The sequence below is a fragment of the Hemitrygon akajei genome, chromosome 3 (genome assembly GCF_048418815.1).
Source record: "Hemitrygon akajei chromosome 3, sHemAka1.3, whole genome shotgun sequence".
Taxonomy (NCBI): domain Eukaryota; kingdom Metazoa; phylum Chordata; class Chondrichthyes; order Myliobatiformes; family Dasyatidae; genus Hemitrygon; species Hemitrygon akajei.
In genome coordinates, this window is record NC_133126.1 from 161,113,453 (window position 1) to 161,135,498 (window position 22,046).

The following is a 22,046-nucleotide window of genomic DNA, read 5'->3' on the forward strand; positions in this document are numbered from 1 at the left end:
TATCGGGTAGATGGAGCTCATCAGCCTGGGAAGGCAGTCCATCTAAGAGAGGGAAAACTCTGATTTCAACCTCCGCTGCCTTGTGGCTATACCCACTCATGGGAAAGGCTTCAGGAGTAAACCCTGAGGACAAATCCGGAGCTGGAGTCCCTAAAGGCAGTCTAACGTTGCCTTCAACCTCATTCTGGCAATGCCTGCGACGACACCGGTGCCAAGCTGTATCAGCCCTTACCCTTCCCTTGGACAACATCGGTGGCGTGGAGAGAGGAGACTTGCTGCATGGGCAACTGCCGGTCTTCCATACAACCTTGCCCAGGCCTGCGCCCTGGAGAGACTGAAGCAAGACTTTCCAGGCGCAGATCCGTGGTCTCGAGAGACTAACAGATGCCATCCATATGTCACCATATACAATGCTGAGATTTGTTTTCTTTCTGCATACTTAGTAAGTCCAATCACTCTCACAGAACCAAGGGAAGACTGCAGCAATAGGCTGGACAACCAGTGTGCAAAAGACAGCAAACTGAAAATACCAAAAGAAAGATGAAAGAAATAATAATAATAAATAAATAAGCAAGAAATATCAAGAACATGAGATGAAGAGTCTCATGCTTTGAGCAGCACACAGTTGAAGATCAGAAGCCTGAGAAGACGTAGTTCACTCATTTTCACCAACTGAATAGAAAAGGCAGTGACTTGCGGCAGTTTGCAGATTTGAGCAGCAGCCAATCAGCATTCGGGATTGAATGGCAAGAACAAATTAAAGTAAGGCAGGGGCAAGCAAGTAGTTAATGTCGGAGTGGGCAGAGTTGGAGTGGGAATATTGATGTTTTAGCTCTTCGAGGCTTCAGCGAGGAGAGGCTTCAGTGAGAGAAGGCATAAAAGTCGTAGGTAGATTGCCCCTCCCCCCCCCCCCCCCCACACACACACACACACACACACACACACACACACACACACACACACACACACACACACACACACACACACACACACAGAGTTTATCGTTCTTCCTTCTTTGTATTTGCTCAGTTAGAACAGTAGAGATGTCAGGCAGGAACGTGGAATGCCCCTCTTGTGGGATATTGGAAGGCAGGGCAATCTCCAGTGTCCCTGACAACCACACCTGCGGGAAGTGCATCCAGTTGCAGCTTCTAACACTCTGTGACAAGGAATTGGAGTGGGAAACATTCAGGAGACTGAAGGGGCGATAGATAGGACATATAGAGAGGAAATTACACCCAAGGTGCAGGACAAAGGAAACTAGGTGACATTCAGGAAGGGGAAAGGTGTTAGACAGCCACTGCAGAGTACCCCTGTGGCCACCCCCCTCAACAACAGGTATACCACTTTAGATGCTGTTGGGGGTGGTTGTCCTAGCAGAGGAAAGTCACAGCAATCAAACCCCTGGCACAAAGTCTGACTCTGTGACTCAGAAGGGAAGGGGGGAGAAGAGGCACACTGCAGTGATAGAGGACTTGTTAGTTAGGGGAACAGAAAGGAGGTTCTGTGGACAGCAATGTATTGCATCGAGTCCTCAGCATTTTTAAGTGGGAGGGTGAACAGCAGGAGGTCATGGTCTACATTAATACCAATGACATAGGGAGGATGAGCAGCAAGGTGTTGCAAAATGAGTTCAGGGAGTCAGGTGTTAAGTTAAAGGACTCGTCCTTCATGGTTGTTGTCTCAGGATTGCTACCTGTGCCACATACTAGTGAGGCCAGAAATAGAAAGATTATACTGTTTAACACCTGACTAAGGAGTTGGTGCAGGAGCAAGAGCGTAAGATTTTTGGATCATTGAGCTCTCTTCCAAGGAAGGTGGGACCTGAACAGAAGAGACTGTTTGCACCTGAACTGAAGGGAACTAATATCCGAGCAGGAAGGTTTGCTAATGCTGCACAGTGGGGTTTAAACTAGAGCTGCAGGTAGATGGGAACCAGAATGCCAATACAGTGGAGAGGCTGTGGGATCAGATGTTGGCAGGGCCTCAGACAAAATCAGGAACCAAAAGGTTGAGCATGGTGCGACTATTGTCCTGAGCTGCCTATATTGCAATGCACAAGTATTGTAGGAAAGGCGGATAAGCTCAGGGCATGGATCAACACTTGAAATGATGATGTTGTATCCATTAGTGAGACTTGGTTGAAGGAAGGGCAGGACTGGCAGCTCAATATTCTGGGGTTCAGTTGTTTTATTCATGGCAGAGCAAGAGAGATTAAAGGAGGAGGGGTGCTGTTACTAGTCAGGAACAATGTCAGCGTAGTGGTCTGTCAGGGTGGACTGGAGAACTCGTCTAGTGAGGTGGTAAGTGTGGAACAGAGAAATAAGAAAGGTATGACCACATTAATGGGCCTATATAACAGACCACTAAACAGTCCAGGGTATTTAGAGCAACAAATTTCTAGAGAGATCACAAACTGTTACAAGAAACATAAGATTGTTATAGCAGGTGATTTCAGCTTTCCACATATTGACTGGGGATCCCATATTGGAAAAGGACGAGATGGGATAGAGTTCGTCAAATGTGTTCAGGAAAGTTTTCTTCATCAGTACATAGAAGTCCCAATGACAGAGTGTGTGATACTGGATCTGCTATTAGGGAATGAGACAGGGCAGGTGACAGAAGGTTGTGTAGGGGAACATTTGCTTCCAGTGACCACAAGGCCATTAGTTTCAAAATAAATATGCAAAAAGATTGATCTGGTCCATGGATTGAGATTCTAAATGGGAGAAAGGCCAAAGTTGTTGGTATCAGAAATGATCTGGCAAGTGTGGCAAAAGTGTACTTGGTAAATGGGGGGTCTTCAAAAGTGAAATTTTGAGAGTACAAAACTTGAATGTGTCTGTGAGAATAGCAGGTGTAGGTTACCTTTGTTTTCAAGAGATATTGGGGTGCCAGTTAAGGAAAAAAGGAGGTGTATAGCAGGTATAACCAGGTAGGAACAAATGGAGTGCTTATGGATTAAAGAAATATAAGAGAACACGAAAGAAGGAAATCAGGGGGCTAAAGGAAGGCATGAGGTTGCCCTAGTAAACAAGGAGAAGGAGAATCCTAAAGGATTCTACAGATATGTTAAGAGCAAAGGGAATGCAAGGGGCAAAATGGGTCATCTGGAAGATCAGAATGGGTTACTGCTTCTACCATGGGGGAGGTGCAGGAGTGCTTACAGGACTGCTTTGAATCGGTGGACTGGACTGTATTCAGGGATTCATCTTCCAGTCTGAATGAGTATGCCACAGTTGTCACTGACTTCATTAAAACTGTGTGGATGAGTGTGTGCCTACGAGAGCTTCCTGTACGTACCCAAATTGAAAGCCATGGATGAACCAGGAGGTACATAGTCTGCTAAGGGTTAGCACTGTGGCATTCAAGTCTGGCAACCCAGATCTGTTCAGGAAAACCAGGTATGACTTGCAGAGGTCTATTTAAAGAGCTCAGGAACAAATCCAAGTGAAGTTGAATGCACGTCAACTCTGACAGGATTTACAGACTATTACTTCCTCCAAAGCGAAACCCAACATCATGAATGGCAGTGATGCTTAACTCCCAGATGAACTCAACATATTTTATGTTTGTTTTGAAAGGGAGAATAAAACTACAGCTATGAAGGCCCCTGCAGCAACCAGTGACCCTGTGATTTCTGGCTCGGAGGCCAATGTCAGGCTGACTTTCAAGAGGGTGAAACCTTGCAAGGCGACAGGCCCTGATGGAGTATCTTTTAATGCTCTGGAAACCTGAGCCAACCAACTGGCAGGGGTTTTCAAAGACATTTTCAATCTCTCATTGCTACAGTCAGAAGTTCCCATCTTCTTCAAAACGGCAACAATTATACCAGCACCCAAGAGCAGGGTGAGCTGTCATCTGTTAGTGCTCATATCTATGGTGATGGAGTGCTTTGAGAGGTTGGTTATGGCTAGAGTCAACACCTCTCTCAGGAAGGACCTGGACCCACTGCAATATGCCTATTGCCATAATGGGTCTATGGTGGACATGAACTCTCTGGCTCTTCACGCAGCCTTTGTTCACTTGGACAAAACAAATACTTACATCAAGGTTATTGACGACAGCATTTAACACAATCATTCCAACAACTCTGAGCGAAAACCTCTGTACACGCCTCTGCAATGGGATCCTCAAATTCCTCACCAGAAGACCACAATCTGTGCGGATTGGAAATAACATCTCCACCTCACTGACATTCAGCACTGGTGCACCTCAGGGATGTTTGCTTAGCCCACTGCTCTACTCCCTCTATGCTAGGCTCAGCCTAACTACCATCTATAAATTTGTTGACAATACAGCCATTGTTGGCAGAATCTCAAATATTGACGAGAGGACATATAGGAAGGAAATACACTAGCGAGCTGAGTGGTGTCTCTGCAAGAACCTTTCACTCATTGTCAGTAAGACCAAAGTACTGATTGTGGACTTCAGAAAAGGTAAGACGAGAGAGCACACCTCAATTCCTCACAGAAGGAACTGTTCAATTCTGGTCACCTCACTACAGGAAGGATGTGGATAGTATAGAGAGAGTGCAGAGGATATTTACAAGGATGTTACCTGGATTGAAGAGCGTACCTTATGAGAATAGGATGAGTAAACTTGGCCTTTTCTCCTTGGAGTGACGGAGGATGAGAGGTGACCTGATAGAGGTGTATAAGATGATGAGGGGCATTGATCGTGTGGATAGCCTGAGGCTTTTCCCAGGGCTGAAATAGCTAACACCAGAGGGCATAGTTTTAAGGTGCCTGGAAGTAGGTACAAGGGGGATGTCAGAGGTATGTTTTTCACACAGAGAGTGGTGGGTGTGTGGAATGCACTGCCAGCGACAGTGTTAGAGGTGGATACAATAGAGTCTTTTTAGAGATTCTTAGATACCAGTAGGTATATGGAGCTTAGAAAAATAGACGGCTATGTGGTAGAGAAATTCTAGACAGTTTCTAGAGTAGGTTACATGGTCAGCACAACATTGTGGGGTGAAGGGCCTGTAATGTGCTGTAGATTTCTATATTCTTCTATGAAGAATCAGAAGTGGAGAGAGAACAATTTCAAGCTCCTGGGTGTTAATGTCTTGAAGGACATAACCTGGACCCAACATTTCGATGCAGCTATAATGAAGGCAAGACAGCAGCTAGATTTCATTCAGAGTTTGAGAGATTTGGTATGTCACAAAAAACACTTGTAAATTTCTACAGATGTAGTCTGGAGAGCATTCTTACAGGCTGCATCAACATCTGGTATGGGAGCAGCTATTGTACAAGATCAAAGTACAGTTCAGAGAGTTGTGTAGATAAAAATCATGCAAAAACAGACATAATATATATTTAAAAAGTGAGGTAATATTCAATGGTTCAATGCCCATTTAGGAATCGGATGGCAGAGGGGAAGAAGCTGTTCCTGAATCACTGAAAGTGTGCCTTCAGGCTTCTGTATCTCCTAACTGATGGTAACAGTGAGAAAAGGGCATGCCCTGGGTGCTGGAGTTCCTTAATAATGGATGCTGCCTTTCTGAGACACTGCTCCTTGGAGAGGTCCTGGGTACTTTGTAGGCTAGTACTCAAGATGGACCCAACTAAATTTATAGCACTCTGCAGCCTCTTTCAGTCCTGTGCTTAGCACTCCCGCCCTATATCAGACAGTGATACATCCTGTCAGAATGCTCTCCACGGTACATCTATAAATGTTTTTGAGTGCTTTCGTTAACATACCAAATCTCTTCAAACTCTTAATGAAGTATAGTTACTGTCTTGCCCTCTTTATTACTGTATTGATAGAGTGAGATCAGTTTATGTCGTCAGAGATCTTGACTCCCAGAAAATTGAAGCTGCTCACTCTGTCTACTTCTGATCCCTCTATGAGGATTTGCATGTGTTGCTTCATCTTACTCTGAAGTCCAAAATCAGCTCTTCGGTCCTACTGATGTTGATTGCAAGGTTGTTGCTGCAACACCACTCCACTAGTTGGTATATCTTGCTCCTGTACACCCCCTCATCTCCATCTGAGGTTCTACCAACAATGGTTGTATCATCAGCAAATTTATAGATGGCATTTGAGCTATGCCTAGCCACACAGTCGTGTGTATACAGAGAGTAGAGCAGTGGGCTAAGCTCACACCCCTGAGGTGCGCCAGTGTTGATTGTCAGTGAAAATGGATGGCACTTAATTGCGAGGTATTACAGGTCTGGCGAGCAGAACTGGGATTTGTATACCAAGAGGAGTTGATCATGAGGCATACTCCTCTACCACTGCTTTTGAGAGACTCTATAGATCTAACCTGACGGTTTATAGTAAACCAAGAGAGGATCTAAAAATAAACCAGGAAATTATAGGCCGATGAGCCTGGCATTAGTAGTGGGAAAGTTATTGGAAGGTTTTCGGAGGGACTGGATACTCATGCATTTGGGTAGACATGGACTGATTAAGAATAATCAGCATGGCTTTGTGAATGATAGGTCATGTCTAACCAATCTTATTGAGTTTTACAAGGAAAATACCAGGGAAGTCGATGACTTTAGGTAAGGCATTTGACAAGGTTCCACATTGGAGGTTGGTCAAGAAGGTTCACAAGAGGAGGTAGTAAATTGGATTAGATATTGGCTTTGTGGGAGAAGCCAGAGAGTGGTAGCATATGGTTGCCTCTCTAACTGGAGCCCTGTGACTAGTGGAGTGCTTCAGAAGAGCTGGGTCTGTTGTTGTTTCCAACTATATCGACGATCTGGATGATAACACGGTTAACTGAGTTAGCAAATATGCAGGTGACACCAAGATTTAGGGGTAGTGGACAGCAAGGAAGGCTATCATAGCTTTCAGAAGGATCTGAACCGGATGAAAAAAATGGGCTGAAAAATGCCAGATGGAATCTAATTCAGACAAGTGCGAGGTATTGCACTTTGGGAGAACTAGCTAGGGTAGGTCTTACATAGTGAATGGTCAGAGATTGAGAAGTGTAGCAGAACAAATGGATTTGGGATTACAGATCCATAATTTATTGAAAGTGGCCTCACAGGTGGACAGGGCCGTAAAGAAAGCTTTGTCACATTGGCTTTCATAAATCCAAGTATTGAGTACAGGAGATGAAATGTTACATTGAAGTTGTATAAGTCAATGGTGAGGCCTAATTTGGAGTACTGTGTGCAGTTTTTATCACTTACCTATAGAAAAGATGTAAATAAGGTTGAAAGAGTACACAGAAAATTTACAAAGATGTTGCTTGGTCTGGAAGACCTGAGTTATAAGGGAAAATTGAATAGGTTAAAACTTTATTCCTTGGAAAGCAGAAGATTGAGAAGAGATTGGATAGAGGTGTACAAAATTATGAGGGGTATAGATAGGGTAAATGCAAGCAGGCTTTTCCCACTGAGAGTGGGTGGAACAACAACCAGAGGTCATGGGTTAAAGTGTGAAAGATGAAAAGTTTAAGGGGAACATGAGGGGAAACTTCTTCACTTCTTCATGAGAGAGTGGAATGACTTGCCCAGTGGTGCATGCAAGCTCAATTTCAACGATTAAGGGAAGTTTGGATAGGTTCATGGATAGTAGTGCTATAGAGGTGCAGGTCGATAGGAGCGGGCAGTTTAAATGGTTTGGCACAGACTAGATGGGCTGATGGGACTGTTTCTGAGCTGCACTTCTCTAAGACTCTATGAGTCCTTGAAGGTGAGTCCATAGGTTGCAGTGACAGTTCAGTGAGAGGGCAAGTAAGATTGAGTGAAGTGATGCCCTGTGTTTCAGGAGTCTGATGTTTGAGGAGGAATAACTGTCCCTGAACCTGGTGGTGTGAGCTCTGAGGCTCCTGTACCTTCTCCCAGATGGCAGCAGAGAGATTGTAAATTTTAATGCTGCCTGTCCCATCATTTGCCTTCAAAATTCTCAATCTTGCCTTTGCATTGTCAATCCTGTTTCTATACCCCTAATTTAGTATCTCCTTATCCTCCTGTAAACCTGTCCAGCCTTCCACTGGAAACTCCTCAAACTCATCCTCCTCCTCCTCCAGCAAACCCAGGTCTACCAGTACCTTTCAACACATGGACAATATGTTGGCTATTGCCACGAAACTGTAGTCCGTCCATCCCAGTACCTTCATCTCAGTCTCATCCTCGGGTATGCCCCATTTTTGCATTTTGCAAAACATAGCACTCATTATACTAAATCCTGTTCATGATGCCCATCTTGTAACAGAACATTATTTTAAAATTCGGTATGTGTTCTTTCCTTATTCAGCTCAGAGTATTTGCATATACAGCTGCAAACAACGAAGAGACCACATGTTAAACCACAAAATAACATTTTATTAGAATTAGCACAGATGCAACACAGAAAGAAAAACAAATGTCTACAGTAGAAGCAGTACAGAAATCAAAATAATACTTATCCACTAAACAAGCCTTTCTCTGCAATGTTGGAAAGTCACAGATTTAACAATCTTTCTTGCAGCCTGTTTTCCTTCTCTCTCTCTTTCTCTCTTTCTTTCTTTCTCTCTCTCTTTCTCTCTCTCTTTCTCTCTTTCTTTCTTTCTCTCTCTTTCTTCCCTTTCTCTCTCATTCCCTACCCCTCTCTCTTTTTCTTTCTCTCTAAATCTTTCTGTGACTCAACATACTGTTCCCTATCTTGCACTAGCACCGCCCATGATGTAGCCCAAGCCAAACTTCCCCAATTGCACAGAAAGTGCCCCTTTTTATACTCTTCATAACCCCTTACTTTTCCATCCTTTGGTGGTACAGTCTGCACCCTCTTATCTCTTATTATGTTCAGCCCAGAAAAAAGAGTTTTTCACCAATTTTCAGTATTATCGCTGCAGACTTGTGCTTCCTTGACTTCCTCCAAACATTGCCGTGGACTGGTTCTCTTGCACTTTCTCAAAACCATCCCACTCCAAACTAACACCATTTTGTCTGACAGATGTCCATTTTATTTTAGCATATACGAAGGAGGAATCACATTGAACTCTATTTTTACACCAGGGGAACGGAGCACTGATGCATGACTGTTCCTCGTTTCTTGACTTCTCCTTTTTTGCTTATCAAGAACTTTCAGGTTTCAGGCAAAGAAGTGATTGTTTGCATTTTCTTTAACAAGCACTGGAAGCCAATATTTCTTTACAAGGAAGTACTGGAATGATATTGTTTGCATTTAATGTTTAGCTAGAGATAGTTAACCGACAAGTAATTCCTCAACTACTGACCTGTGGCTTTATAGATTTGACGTTGTCTATTTTGTTAAACATTCATCATTATAGTAATTATTAATTCTGTATTTCACTTTCATTCATTCATATGATACTTTTAAGGCTGAGAGAACTACACTCAATGGTGGAGCTTTGGAGGACGATGGCACCTAACGGCGACTCCTTTGCTTGCATCTTCGGAAACGGCTCTATTTCTATCTTTAACATCTCTATTTAAGCAGTGAGCTGGCTGCTGGCTGTGTGCCCAGAGACCCGAGTTCTTTGGGCACGGAGCTCGGAAAAAGTGACGCAACTGTCTTTTAACATCGTAAATCAACGTTGTTTGTTATGTCTCCCCTCTCACTGTGAAACAGGGACACTTCTTTTTCCTTTATTAGGGAGAGAGAGTTGTTGAATACTAAGTTCTTTAGGGTACTGCAAGTCTGTTTCTTTATTGATGCTTTGCTGTACACTTGAGTGCTCGGTGGGGGTACCATTGCTTTTTTTTGCTGGTGGGGTAGAGGAGTCGTCGCTTTGCTGCTACTTATGCATGGGAGGGAAGCTGGGGTGTCTTTGGAGTTCTAACATTTAACTGTCATTCATTCTTTGGGGCACTCCTGTTTTCGTGGATGGTTCTGAAGAAAAAGAATTTCAGGATGTATATTGTATGCATTTCTCTGATATTAAATGTACCTTTGAAACTCAACAAAACTTTGGGACCAGACAACTATAATACAAAAAGACCTCTGCTCCACAACATTTAATGGGCTGGGTGGCAGTACAATTGCAATATTGGCATATGTCTAGTCATGTGTAAAATTGTGTTCTTTACAAAGAAGGAGGCCAAATCCAACTTGACTAAATATCATGCAATGTTTTGGACCAAGTAAAATAGACTACTACTAATTAAATAGAATTTCAAAGAGTATGTCATTATTCACTCCATTATCAAATGTTATCTTCTTGAAAATTTAATTAGTTTAATCAAAGTCTGCTTTTTCTTTTCATAAAAAAGAGATTTGTAAAGTCTCCAAATGTAGTATAGTAGCGTGGTTGTCAAGATTATTTGGAACAATAGAAGTATTAGAGATAATATTGTAAGTATCATACAGTTTCCCATTTCATGGGGAGCCCATGTTTCTCTTCGAGAAGAAAATGCATTTATATTCTTTGGACTTGATGTTTGTACAGAAGTAGAAAAGAATTCTGGTATAGAGGTGTTTTCAGTTGGTATTTCTGAAGTATATTTAGTAAGAATTACTGAATTGAAGATCACCTGCAGAAATAATATGTAGGACATTATCTTTATAGTTGAAGTTTATCTTTGAAGTTTTGTAACTTCAAAACTTTAAATTAATTCAAAGAAACACTCGTAAGTCCAAAAATACGGGTGTAGTCCAAGTTTACTTTAAGCAAGGCACATACGAGTCATGTGATAGCATGATGACACATCAAAAAATAAATTATTATATATATAGCCCATAATTAACTATTTAAATAATCAAGAATGTTTAACCAATGAACATATATAAGATTACTGAAATAATAAATGCACAACATTTACCTTTGTGCTTGTTACTTTAGCCATTGGTGTCATCCAAGTTATTGAGGATGTCCAATGCATGTGAGATGCTTGTTCGGTTGTCATACTATGAGTTGTAGAAATTTTGGTTGTGGCTATACTCATAATTTTAGTCGTAGTTGAAACTTCTGGAGTGGTGGTCTGTTCCATTAATTCAGTTGTACTGGGAGAAGATAACTCTGTAGTCAAAGTAGGTGTTGAAATTTCTGGTGTGGTAGACTGTTCTGTTAGTTCGGTTGTACTGGGAGAAGATAACTCTGTAGTCAAAGTAGGTGTTGAAATTTCTGGTGTGGTAGACTGTTCTGTTAGTACAGTTGTACTGGGAGAAGATAACTCTGTAGTCAAAGTAGGTGTTGAAATTTCTGGTGTGGTAGACTGTTCTGTTAGTTCGGTTGTACTGGGAGAAGATAACTCTGTAGTCAAAGTAGGTGTTGAAATTTCTGGTGTGGTAGACTGTTCTGTTAGTTCGGTTGTACTGGGAGAAGATAACTCTGTAGTCAAAGTAGGTGTTGAAATTTCTGGTGTGGTAGACTGTTCTGTTAGTACAGTTGTACTGGGAGAAGATAACTCTGTAGTCAAAGTAGGTGTTGAAATTTCTGGTGTGGTAGACTGTTCTGTTAGTTCGGTTGTACTGGGAGAAGATAACTCTGTAGTCAAAGTAGGTGTTGAAATTTCTGGTGTGGTAGACTGTTCTGTTAGTTCGGTTGTACTGGGAGAAGATAACTCTGTAGTCAAAGTAGGTGTTGAAATTTCTGGTGTGGTAGACTGTTCTGTTAGTTCGGTTGTACTGGGAGAAGATAACTCTGTAGTCAAAGTAGGTGTTGAAATTTCTGGTGTGGTAGACTGTTCTGTTAGTTCAGTTGTACTGGGAGTAGATAACTCCGCAGTCAAAGTAGGTGTTGAAATTTCTGCTGTAGTAGACTGTTCTGTTAGTTCAGTTGTACTGGGAGTAGATAACTCCGTAGTCAAACTAGGTGTTGAAATTTCTGGTGTGGTTGTCTGTTCTGTAGTCTTTGTGGTACAGGGAGTAGATAACACTGTAGTTGTAATATGTGTTGAAATGCCAGATGTGGATGTCTGTTCTGTTGTGAGTTCTGTTGTACTGGGAGTAGGTAACACTGTAGTCACAATAGGATTTGAAGTTTCTGGTGTGATAATTCCTTCTGTTGTAAAGGTATTCACGGCAGTTAATAATGTAATCATCAAAGTTGAAACTTGTGGAATAGTAGTTAGTGCCGTTGTAGTTAAAGAGATAAATTCTTCCTCTTTTAAAGTTAGAATAGGCTTTCCAGCTTTATCAACAGGACTGTCACATAACAATTTACTCGCTGATTTTACTCTCCTTTCATCTGCCTTCATCCACTTTCTCAGGTATATTAATTGACTGCCGCAAACAAAGGTGTTATTCTGTAGGTCGAGTCCACGGGAAGAAAGAAATGGCAAATTATTAAAGGTTCCATTAGGTATATTAGACAACTGATTATTGGCAAGATTCAGCTTTTTCAACTTGGATAATTCTTCAAAAACTTCATTGTCCAACGTGCTAATATTGTTTCCTTGCAGCTGAAGATCACTCAATTGTTTAAGGCCACTGAAAGCTTTCTTTCCAATAGTTGAGATCTGGTTCTTGCTCAGTCGAAGTTTAGTCAGGTTAGACAGTTTACTGAACACATTATCAGGAAGAGTGAGAAGTTTGTTTTCTGTCAAGGAAAGTTCAATGAGTTTTGGAGTGAATTCAAATACATTAGCAGGAAGACTGGAGATCATGTTAGAGTCCAGTTTCAGGCGAGATAATTTTGTCAAATTGTTCAAAATCCCTTCAGGAAGTTCTGTGATGGAGTTTGACTCCAAAAACAACTTTTCTAACATAATAAGTTTAGAAAAAATGTCAGATGGGAGATGTGAAATACTATTCCTACCCAAAGAAAGCTCAGTGAGTTCTGAGAGATGGTCAAAAATACCTGTTGTGAGATTAGCAATCTGATTATTGTGAAGTCGAAGAACTTTGAGTTTTCTAACATTATCAAATATTCGTGGAGGAAGATTCTTTATCTGATTTCCTCCTATATGCAATTTTTGAAGCTGTGAAAGTTTGTCAAATATTCCACTTGGAATCTCGCGTAAGCTATTGTCAAACAAACGCAGTTCCTCTAATTTCAGAAGTTTATCAAATAATCCCTTTTCTAGATTCTTAATACGATTTGTCGTCAGGAAGAGATTCTTCAGTTGTGGAAGGTTGTCAAAAACCCCAGCATTCAATGTTTCCAGTGGGCTACCATCTACCTCAAGATGAGTGAGATTACTGAGACCATCCAGGGCCCCAATTTCTATTGTCGATATTAAATTATTCATAAAATCAATCCTCTTCACTGTTGCAGGATAATTGTGAAAGGCTCCAGATCTTAATGTGCTAATATTAGTATTCATCACGTGTATTTCAGTTACATTGGAAGGTATATTCACTGGCATTTCCTTCATGGATCTTTTGTTACAAACAAAGACTTGTTTTTGGAATTCACAATCACAAGAGCAAGTCGCAAAAGTGCACAGAGTCAGAATACCCCAAAACCATTTGGAAATCATGTTCCTGTGAAGTAAAAAGACAGGCATGATTAGAAAATAAGTACTTCATATTTATGGAGTGGACTGCTATTAGAATATAATGTCTGTTTTAATTATATATCAGTTTCTTAAATAATAATACAGATTAAATTTCTTCAGACTCTAGGCACATTTCCTCTTTTATTCCTCATCAGACCTATCATCACTGTTCTTCATGTATGTATATCATGCCTTGTTGGTTTCTTTAATCATACTCACTGAGGCCTTCAAATATTCCCTTATCGTTGTTCTAATTCCCTTCTTAAGCACATTCCTGGCCACCATATAACTCCTCAGAGCCGTGTCTGATCTATGCTTCCTAAACCTTAGGTATGTTTCTTTCTTCTTCTTCACTAGATGTTCCATATCTCTTGTCAGCCATGGTTACTTCACCATAATATCATTTCCCTGCCTCAATGAGGCAAACCTATCCTGAACCACAGACAAGAACCCTATAAGAGAAACAATAAATTAGCAACAAGTTTCCAATAGGGCAGTTGTGAATCATTAGATTTGTGCTGTTGGAGGGGAGATTGGGAGTCAAAAACCAAAAAATTCCACTCATGTTCACTCTGGATCTGCAAGAAAACCCAGTTGTCCCCCTTTCCCGATCTCTCTCTGTAAAATCAAATTCTTTTAACCTCCAAAATGACATTCATTTCCCTGTTGTGCAATATGATTGAATCTCCATTCATTCCTCCCTCTGACTCCACGTCACAGATCCCAACTACTCAACGCACACTGACACTTTTCCTCATGTCAGTTTGGTTCTTCTGCTGTTCAGCTTTTTCATTCAGATTCTTGACCGTCATTGTGATTTGTGTAAATTCTCTCTGTCCTTTCTGTCCAGAATTCATATAATTTTAAATTTTACTATGGATTGCTCAACCCTCACTGTTCTATGAAGAATGAATGCAACTTCTCCACTACACACAAAGCAACCAGCATCCTTCTTCACTGGAATGATTCCAGTACATTGCAGTTTTTTAAAAATTTATTTTTTTATTGAAGTTCATCATCAAACAAACATTTCCATAAGATATATTTCAGACATTGTGCATATATATCATATAATCATATATGTCACAAATCTCGACAAAGTATTTATCTGAGGTATACGCTTATAGAAAAGAGCGGAAGGAAAAAACAAGCAAAAGGAAAAAACTAGGTACAAGTAGGGAGTGATCTTTTTTTTCACAACAGATTCATTGATTTGTGAGAATAAAATCAGGCCTATGAGGCATTATGTAGTTAAACCATTTTTCCCAGTATGAATCAAATTGTTCCAGCTTATGATTAACAGATGCTGCTATCTTCTCCATTTTGTAAATGTCCATTGTAATTTCCTTTTTTTTGTAATTTTTTTTATTTGTTACAAATGTGGAGCAACTCTGATGGGCAGAAGGGTACAGAATCACCAATGCCCCCTCCCCTTTTGGAGAATAGTAAATCGCTACTATTCCAATGCTGTTATCAAAGGAAATGAGAGCGATAAACAGCTCATACAAATTTATGAGAGAGAGGCACAGCTCAGGTTGGAATGTCTCCTATTGACAAAAAGAGAGATTACTGCTATTGTCTCTTGGAGAAGGAATTGTGTATTGAGTACTGTACTATTCATTGAAACCCCTCAGGGGACAACCAGAGTGGGCTGGTTGAGGGATTGCATCATCCCAACCTGATTGACATCTGAGACCCCGTGAGTGAGGATAAGAGAGTCTGGGGAACACCCCTTTAGACACACCAGGAGAAACGTATGAGACCAGTGGGGGCTTGTGTGTGTGTCCATCCTTGCCTGGGTGACAAGTCCTCCACAGAACGGCCTCGCTAAAGGACGGATACGGATCAAGATTGTAACAAGGAAAGCCGGCAAGTTTTTCTATTTCTCTCTCTCTCCAACAATTGCAACAAAGCGATCAACAACGGCTGCAGCCTGTATGAACTGAAATGAACTTTAGATTTTCCATCGGACAATTCATTATCCCCTAGACAATGATAGAGCTTATTTCTTATTGATTATTATTATACCCACACTTTTAGGTTTAGTATTGATGACATATATTATCTGTATATTTGCATTGATATTATTTTTGTGTATTTTTACTAATGAATACTGTTACAAATAGTATCATCAGACTTCAACGGACCTCTCTATCTTTGCTGGTAAGTAACCCAGTTACGGGGTTCGTAACATATTGAAGTTCATCAAACAAACATTTCCATAAGATGTATTTCAGACATTGTACATATATATCATATAATCATATATGTCACAAATCTCGACAAAGTATTTATCTGAGGTATACACTTATAGAAAAGAATGAAAAGAAAAAACAAGCAAAAGGAAAGAACTACGTACAAGTAGGGAGTGATCTTTTTTTTTACAACAGATTCATTGATTTGTGAGAATAAACTCAGGCCTATGAGGCATTATGTAGTTAAACCATTTTTCCCAGTATGAATCAAATTGTTCCAGCTTATGATTAACAGATGCTGCTATCTTCTCCATTTCGTAAATGTCCATTGTAATTTCCATCCATGTATTTAAATTTGGGCTCTCCTGTGATAACCATTTCCTAGTAAGAGTCTTTTTACCAGCCACCAACAGTATATTCATTAAATATTTATCTCTTTTCAACCATTCTTGAAGTATATATCCAAAATATATGGTCTTACTCTCCAAGGGTATTTCACATTTAAAGATGTCTTGTAGGGCAATGTGTATCCCCCTCCAATAGTTTTTGATAACAGTGCAGTCCCAAAACATATGATAATGATTTGAATTTTGATTTCCACAATTTCTCCAGCTAACAAAGAGGTTACTATCATAATGGGATTTCTGAGAGGGTGTAATAAAATATCTTATCAAGTTTTTACATCCAAACTCTCTCCATTTCTGTGAACTGGTACACTTCCATTGATATCTACATATTGTTGTCCATTCTTCCTCAAATATAATTATCCCTCCTTCCTTCTCCCATTTTGTTTTAAGATTTGACAACCCCTTATACATGCTTGAAATTATTCTACTACCATTATCTGAATTATATGCTTTTCTAAAGAGCTCTATCAAGCATGTTATTTGACTTGGTAACATTTTTAAGCATTTTATTAACATATTGTCGCATCTGTAAATACCGATAAAAATCTTGTTTTTCTAATAAGTGTTTCTCTTTAATCATTTCAAAACTGAACAGTGTTCCTTCTTTCATTATGTTGCAAAGAACTGTTATTCCTTTAGCTGTCCAGTCCTTAAATCTAGCATCCAATTTATTTGGTGTAAAATCCGAGTCATATGCACACCATTTAAGAATTGCAATATCTCCCTCTAGATTATATTCTTTTATAGTAGTTTTCCATATTTTAAGAATCAATTTTACCCATGGGTTATCAATAGTATTTATGTACCTTTGCAGGTTGTTGTCAGCCAAAATTGCTTGTATGGGGATGGGAAGTACCCACTCCTCAATGTTTTTCCATTGAGTGTCATATGATGGGTTGCACCAACATATCACAGCTCTCAACTGTGCTGCAAAATAATAATCTCTAAGAGAAGGTAAGCCCCAATCCCCCCTTTTCCTTTGCTAACTGCAAAGTTTTGAGACAAACTCTAGGCCTTTTACCCTGCCAAATATACCTTGATAGCATCTTGTTCCATTCATTGAATTGATTTTGATTAATCTCTATTGGTAGGGTCTGAAAGAGATATAACAGTCTGGGGAGTATATTCATTTTAATAGACTCAATCCTTGAACTGAGACTGAAAAAAGGAATTAGGTTCCATCTTGCCACATCTTCCTTAATTTTTTTTTATATAAAGGCCGATAATTACATTCTGATAATTTTGCCAAATCTTCTGGCATAGTAATGCCCAAATATTTGAAAGACTCTGTGTGCCAAGCCCAGGGGTATCTACTTTCAATTTCTCTTGGTGGGCTACAGTAATATGAAAGTAATTGGGTTTTATCTATGTTGATCTTGCACCCTGATAATTGACCATATTTTTCAAAGGATTACATCAATTTAGGTAAAGAGTATGTTGGTTGCCCTAGACAGATCAAAATGTCATCCGCGTAACAAGCCAATTTATGCTCTGTCCCTTTAATAGTAATTCTCCTGATATCTTCATTTTGTCTGATGTATTGAGCTAATGGTTCCAGATAATGGTTCCAGGTTCCGCGTCGGTGCGGGCAGCGGAGCGGGAGTAAGGAGTGCTCGTGATTGACAGACGACTGGAGATCAAAGGATCAGCCGTTGTAGGTAGGCCGAGAACCTCGGACCTACCTGGAGAATACCTGAGGAGGAAGGTAAAGCTGCGCAAGCGCGGGTGATGTCAGCGGTGAGCGCGGGCTTTAAAAAGCGGCCCACTTTAAAAAGCGACCCACTTTCAGGAGCGGGCAGCGGAGTGCACAGGAGCAGAGTGCTGGGCTTCGGCTCAGCGGGCTTCGGCACAAGAGGACTTCGGCAAGAAGCCTGCTTTTCATTTATTCTGACTAATCTGGGATCAGGTAATGGGGGAGACAATTAGAGCAGTGGTGTGCTCCGTATGCAGTATGTGGGAGGTCAGGGTCAACACAGTTGTCCCTGATGACCACACCTGCAATAGGTGCATCCAGCTGCAGCTCCTATCAGACCGAGTTAGGGAATTGGAGCAGGAGCTGGATGAACTACGGATCATTCGGGAGGCAGAGGCAGAGATAGATAAGAGTTATCGGGAGGTAGTCACACCAAAAAGACAGGAGGTAGGCAAATGGGTGACAGTCAAGAGAGGCAGGGGGAGCAGACAGAGAGAGAAGAACACCCCTATGGCCATTCCCATCAAAAATAAGTATACCGTTTTGGATACCGTTGGTGGGGATGACCTACCAGGAACAAGCTGCAGTAGTCCTATCTCTGGCACTGAGGTTGGACCCTCGACTAGGAAGGGGAGGAGGGAAGAGAAGAGAGCGGTATTGATAGGGGATTCTATAGTCAGAGGGGTGGATAGGAGATTTTGTGGGGAAGATCGGGAGTCTCGGATGGTATGTTGCTTCCCTGGTGCCGGGGTCCAAGACATCTCAGATCGGGTGCAGGTTATTCTCGAGAGGGAGGGCAAGAATCCAGATGTTGTGGTCCATGTAGGGACCAATGATGTGGGTAGGATGAGTGAGGGGGTCCTGCGTAGGGAGTTCAGGGAGTTAGGTGCGAAGCTGAAGAGCAGGACCTCCAGGGTAACAATCTCAGGATTGCTACCTGTGCAACGTGCAAGTGAGGGAAGGAACAGAAAGATTATAAAGATTAATACATGGCTGAGAGGATGGTGCAGGAGGGAGGGCTTCAGGTTTGTAGATAATTGGGCTTTGTTCCAGGGAAGGTGGGATCTGTTCCGAAGGGACGGTTTACACCTGAACTGGAGCGGTACTAACATTCTTGCAGGGAGGTTTGCTAGTGCTTCTTGGGGGGGGGGGGGGGGTTAAACTAAATTTGCAGGGGGCGGGGATCCAGAATGTGAGAGAGGATAGTGAGAGGAAGAATAAAGGACAGGTGGGGACTACACGGTTCCGGAATATTAAGTGTGTAGTAGAGAAAGGTGAGGCGGAACAAGTGATAAGGAGGACACATGTACAGAGGGATGGTCTGACGGAAAATGGAGTTAAATGTGCAGAAAGAATAAGTAAATTTAGGAAGGACAACAAAATTCTAGGGGCGTATAGCCCAATGGGAGTTCGGGGAGCTGGGTTAAGCACAATAGGCAGCGATTCAAACAGAGAGAGGAGAAATGGGCTAAAAATTCTATATCTGAATGCACGAAGTGTCAGAAATAAGGCGGATGAGCTTGAAGCTCAGGTGCGAATGGGTAACTATGATGTTGTTGGGATAACGGAGACATGGCTGCAGGGAGATCAGACCTGGGAAATGAATGTACAAGGGCATACGTGCTATCACAGGGACAGAAATGTGGGCAGAGGGGGTGGGGTGGCCCTGTTGGTGAGGAATGAGATTCAGTCCTTTGCAAGGGGGGACATAGGGTCAGGAGAAGTAGAGTCTGTGTGGATAGAACTGAGGAACAGTAAGGGCAAAAGGACCCAAATGGGTGTTGTCTACAGGCCACCAAACAGTAGCATGGATATTGGGTGCAAGTTGAATAGGGAGTTAACACTGGCATGTGGCAAAGGTAATGTCGCAGTAGTTATGGGGGATTTCAACATGCAGGTGAACTGGGAGAATCAGGTTGGTGCTGGACCCCAGGATAGGGAGTTTGTAGAGTGCCTACGGGATGCATTCTTGGAACAGCTTGTACGAGAGCTGAGCAGGGACAAGACTATTCTGGATTTAGTGTTATGTAATGAACAGAATTTGATAAGCGATCTTGCAGTAAAGGAGCCATTAGGAGGTAGTGATCATAATATGATAAGTTTTTATCTGCAATTTGAGAAGGATATGGGCAGCTCAGAGGTGTCAGTGTTGCAGTTGAATGGGGGAAACTATGGAGCCATGAGGGAGGAGCTGGCCAAAGTTGAATGGACAGATAGCCTAGCAGAAAAGACAGTGGAACAGCAATGGCAGGTATTCTTGGGAATAATGCACAAGGTGCAAAATCAGTTCATCCCCCAGAGAAGGAAGGATTCAAAGGGGGGAAAGGGGCCACAGTGGTTGACAAAGGAAGTCAGAGATTACATAGCATTAAAAAAAAGTAAGTATGACAGAGCTAAGGTGAGTGGGAGGACAGATGATTGGGAAGTTTTTAAGGAACAACAGAACTTAACTAAAAAGGCAATACTGGGAGAAAAAATGAGGTATGAACGCAAGCTAGCCAGGAACATAAAGGAAGATAGCAAAAGCTTTTTTAGGTATGTGAAGAGAAAGAAGATAGTTAAGAACAATGTTGGGCCCTTGAAGAATTAATTGGGTGAAATTGTTATGGGAAACAGAGAAATGGCAGAAGAATTTAATGAGTACTTTAGATCTGTTTTCACTAAGGAAGACACAAGCAATCTCCCAGATGTATGGATGGGCCAAGGACATAGGGTAACAGAGGAAATGAAACAGATTGACATTAGGAAGGAAACGGTGATGAGTAGACTGATGGGACTGAAGGCTGACAAATCCCCAGGTCCAGATGGTCTGCATCCTAGGGTACTAAAGGAGGTGGCCCTGGAAATTGCAGATGCATTGGTAATCATTTTCCAATGTTCCTTAGATTCAGGATTGGAGAATGGCTAATGTTATCCCACTTTTTAAGAAAGGAGGGAGGGAGAAAACAGAGAACTATCAACCTGTCAGCCTGACATCGGTGGTGGGGAAGATGCTAGAGTCCATTATTAAGGATGAATTAGTGACATATCTAGATAGCAGTGATAGGATTGGGCCAAGCCAGCATGGATTTACCAAGGGTAAATCATACTTGACTAATCTATTGGAGTTTTTCGAGGATGTAACCAGGAAGTTAGACAAGGGAGATCCAGTGGATGTAGTGTACCTCGATTTTCAGGCATTTGATAAGGTCCCACATAGGAGATTGGTGGTTAAAATCAATGCTCAGGGCATCAGGGGGAAGACATTGACATGGATAGAAAACTGGTTGGCAGATAGAAAGCAAAGGGTAGCGGTGAATGGGTGTTTCTCGGAATGGCAGGTGGTGACTAGTTGGGTGCCACAGGGTTCGGTATTGGCACTACAGCTGTTTACGATTTACGTCAACAATTTAGATGAAGGCATTGAGAATAACATCAGCAAATTTGCTGATGATGCTAAGCTGGGTGGCAGTGTGACATGTGATGAGGATGTTAGGAGAATTCAGGGTGACTTGGATAGGCTGGGTGAGTGGGCAGATACTTGGCAGATGGCGTTTAATGTGAACAAGTGTGAGGTTATCCACTTTGGGAGTAAGAACAGGAAGGCAGATTATTATCTGAACGGTATAGAGTTGGGTAAGGGAGTAATACAAAGAGATTTCGGAGTCCTTGTTCATCAGTCACTGAAGGTGAATGAGCAAGTGCAGCAGGCAGTGAAGAAGGCTAATGGAATGTTGGCCTTTATTACAAAGGGAATTGAGTATAAGAGCAAGGAAATCCTCTTGCATTTGTACAGAGCCCTGGTGAGACCACACCTGGAGTATTGTGTACAGTTTTGGTCTCCAGGGTTAAGGAAGGACATCCTGGCTGTAGAGGAAGTGCAGCATAGATTCACGAGGTTAATTCCTGGGATGTCTGGACTGTCTTACGCAGAGAGGTTAGAGAGACTGGGCTTGTACACGCTGGAATTAAGGAGATTGAGAGGGGATCTGATTGCAACATATAAGATTATTAAGGGATTGGACAAGATAGAGGCAGGAAATATGTTCCAGATGCTGGGAGAGTCCAGTACCAGAGGGCATGGTTTGAGAATAAGGGGTAGGTCATTTAGGACAGAGTTAAGGAAAAACTTCTTCTCCCAGAGAGTTGTGGGGGTCTGGAATGCACTGCCTCAGAAGGTAGTGGAGGCCAATTCTCTGGATGCTTTCAAGAAGGAGCTAGATAGGTATCTTATTGATAGGGGAATCAAGGGATATGGGGACAAGGCAGGAACCGGGTATTGATAGTAGTTGATCAGTCATGATCTCAAAATGGCGGTGCAGGCTCGAAGGGCCAAATGGTCTACTTCTGCACCTATTGTCTACTGTCTATTGTCTATATAATGCGAAGAGTAGCAGTGACCATGCTCAACCCTGTGTCGTGCCCC

The 22,046-nt window shown here is 41.7% G+C and overlaps 1 protein-coding gene across 1 annotated transcript in view; it reads right to left on the reverse strand.

The window, feature by feature from the left end:
• The window catches only part of LOC140725556 (uncharacterized), a 32,103-nt gene that overhangs the window by 4,431 nt on the left and 5,626 nt on the right, over positions 1–22,046 (reverse strand). The window contains exon 2 of the mRNA XM_073041170.1: positions 10,728–13,332. Coding sequence (XP_072897271.1) covers positions 10,728–13,328 — 2,601 coding nt within the window. The 5' untranslated portion in view covers positions 13,329–13,332. The remainder of the gene's footprint in view (positions 1–10,727; positions 13,333–22,046) is intronic.